This window comes from Harpegnathos saltator, unplaced genomic scaffold (assembly GCF_003227715.2).
Source record: "Harpegnathos saltator strain DR-91 unplaced genomic scaffold, Hsal_v8.6 scaffold202, whole genome shotgun sequence".
Classification (NCBI taxonomy): domain Eukaryota; kingdom Metazoa; phylum Arthropoda; class Insecta; order Hymenoptera; family Formicidae; genus Harpegnathos; species Harpegnathos saltator.
In genome coordinates, this window is record NW_020229987.1 from 2,488,897 (window position 1) to 2,491,660 (window position 2,764).

Sequence of the window (2,764 nt, forward strand, 5' to 3'; positions counted from 1 at the left end):
GATTTTATACTTTTAATAATGGAAGGTTGTTTTGAATCACCCTGTATACTATCCTTACACGTGTTTACGGGACAGAGTAAATTGCTGATATTGAGATAATGTTCAGAATATTATATTGAGGTAATATTGAGATAATACCTAATAAAAGAAGATAATGTATTTGTTCAATGACGTTTACATCATAATATTACTTATAAAAGCATGCTCATCGCTTTTGGGATAACAATATTCTGAAGCATTCAAGAACGACAAAGATTAAACTTGAATATAGCGATATTCTGATCTAGACAGTAAATACAAAACTACACGTGTCAACACCTCGACAGATCTCCTGCAAAAGTCATCGTAAGGTAATTTCTCCATATCAACTCGGAAAACTCATTTCTGAACCGTATTAGTATTTCAACGGCTACACTTAACAATTATGATTTAAATATCTGTGTTATTTTAAATTACTCTTTTAGAAATGTAATATAATGATCCAACGTGAGAATTATATATAATTTGTAGTATCTCATCACATTGTAAAACTGTAAATCAAATAGACTACGACCAAAGTATAAAATGGAGCACTAATTTTTATAATGCATGCCCCTCACTGTAAATTACATATAAATATGAGAATGCTGTTTCAATGCATTATAAGATGCGTTCCAATATTTACTGCCAGTAAATACTGAAAATCTATAGTTCACGTCACATACACTCTCTGAAAACGAACACAGTTTCAATACTGGAAGTGAATATTGGAACGTATCAGCAATCTACGTTAAAAAGTCACATACACACATATACATGCACAAACATCGTAATATATATTTCTTTACCTGTTCTCGTAGAATCCAAAATGAAGACCTTGATCATCATCGTAGGTATATTAACTATAACGGTAAGTACAAAGTAACAAATAAATTTCCTCTCAAACAAACGAAGCAGTCGCGGTGTCTCAATGTTATTCATAATAATATTATTGCTGTAATCTTAAGTACTTACTAAATGCATTTTATATACATTTTATATTCGGATTGCTGATTATTTTCATACAATAAAGACATTTCATACAATAGCGGCTAATGAATATAGCGGCAGCTTTAACATTAATATTATATATTAGCAAAAGAAATATAATCATCTGAACAAACAGTTTATTTCTATACTATTTAAAATTCTATTTTAAAAGTACTATATTTTTTAAAATCGCACTTTTCTCCACAGACATTAAAAACCTGTAGATTTTGAATGCAAACTCTAGTATGTTACTTTAGACATAGATTGAAATTTAGACATAAATTGAAATTTAAGGAAAAACAAAATTTATGTATCTCTTACATAAAAAGAAACACGAATCTCTTGTTAACAATCCCTACCATTCTGATTTTCTTTGTAAGAGAATATAATAATCTAATATGAAAATTGTACATCAAAAATATGTTCGAAGCATAAAAACTGTTAAATACTACATCTGCATAATTATTTAAACAAAATAAAAACATTTTTACATTTGGGCGTGATCGATTTTTCCAGACGGTGGTTTACAGTATCGATAACGACCGGTTAGACAAATACTACGCTAACTTAGCGGATTGCAGCAAGGAATTGAAAGGTTCACCATGTGAGTATCAAACTTTAGAACCCGAAAGAAATAATATGATAAACAAAATAAATTTTTATCATTGTAATAAGTTCGTAATAAAAGAATCAATGAAAGATTAACGTAAAAGTCAGTGTTTCCTCCTGTTCCGTCATCTATCGTTCTGCATATTACAAAATTTTTCATGTTTGTTTATAAGCTCAATAATTGCACATTCTTGATGAGAAGCGAGGATGTTTATTCAAATGACTTGTTACCCAATTGGCTCATATTGGTTATACAATCGTCGAAAAAAATTTTTGAAATTTCGTAGATACGCAATTTTATCTCTATTTACCTTTACAGCTAAACCCACTCCCGAAATAATGCATTGCACGCTGCAGAAGGATGGAAATGTACGTATCTTTGTATTTGATATGTAATAACATAGAACAGCATATGTGCTTTTATATGAGCAACATAATGTCAATATTATTTTTATTGTTCCAGGTTTTCGATGAAGACGGTATGTTCATAAAAGATAGAACTGAGCAAATGATTCGGGATCTTATCTCTGGTCCGTCCAAGTTGGAAAGAAGCCTGGAAATATTAAATAAGTGCTTGGAAGAAGGTAACCCGTTTTACTATCGCTTTAAAAAAGTTTCATACATATATTTCTTTTTAATTGCAGATATGCACCTCACAGGCAATGTAACGATGAAACTTATCGAGTGCGGTATGCCACTTGTGTCTCTCGTTGATCCAGATAAGAGAGGATAAAAGAGAATTATAGATTTTCCACTGAATATAATGTACAGTTTATATACTTTATTGCAATTTTTTTGTGCAATCTTGTAAAAATTGTAAATCATTTGGTCTTTTCTCGTTGAAATATATCTTTGCGTAATAACGATATAATAAGAAGTTATATTATTTAATGAAACTTTCGACTAGGTTAAACAAAACTTTTTTCGAAAAAGACATCCTCAAAAATCCGTCAACAAAGATTTATCGCATTGAAAAATGACTCATTTTTTCACCAGAAATATTCTTTTTATATCCATAATATATTGAGAAACATTTATCTCCGGAGACATTATTAATGTATTCATTGTTTCGTCGGTCACCAATGAACTTATGCAATAAATATTAAAATATGTGCAACATGCAATTATCCATATGTATTAAATTATA

The 2,764-nt window shown here is 29.7% G+C and overlaps 1 protein-coding gene across 1 annotated transcript; it reads left to right on the forward strand.

Moving 5' to 3' along the window:
- Positions 1 to 207: 207 nt before the first annotated feature.
- Positions 208 to 2,467, forward strand: LOC105190477 (uncharacterized). The gene is made up of 6 exons (XM_011153241.3): positions 208 to 350; positions 840 to 889; positions 1,525 to 1,612; positions 1,937 to 1,986; positions 2,081 to 2,201; positions 2,262 to 2,467. Exons 2-6 carry the CDS (start codon positions 848 to 850, stop codon positions 2,348 to 2,350), a joined length of 390 nt encoding a protein of 129 aa, XP_011151543.2. The 5' UTR covers positions 208 to 350; positions 840 to 847; the 3' UTR covers positions 2,351 to 2,467.
- The last annotated feature ends 297 nt before the right edge of the window (positions 2,468 to 2,764 follow it).

What these genes read in the sequence shown, in the direction of transcription:
- LOC105190477 (XM_011153241.3), top strand. Translation starts at nt 848, where the DNA reads ATGAAGACCTTGATCATCATCGTAGGTATATTAACTATAACG. An exon ending in GGAATTGAAAGGTTCACCAT is followed by an intron (nt 1,613 to 1,936) that starts GTGAGTATCAAA and finishes TTACCTTTACAG; the next exon opens with CTAAACCCACTCCCGAAATA. An exon ending in CGCTGCAGAAGGATGGAAAT is followed by an intron (nt 1,987 to 2,080) that starts GTACGTATCTTT and finishes TTATTGTTCCAG; the next exon opens with GTTTTCGATGAAGACGGTAT.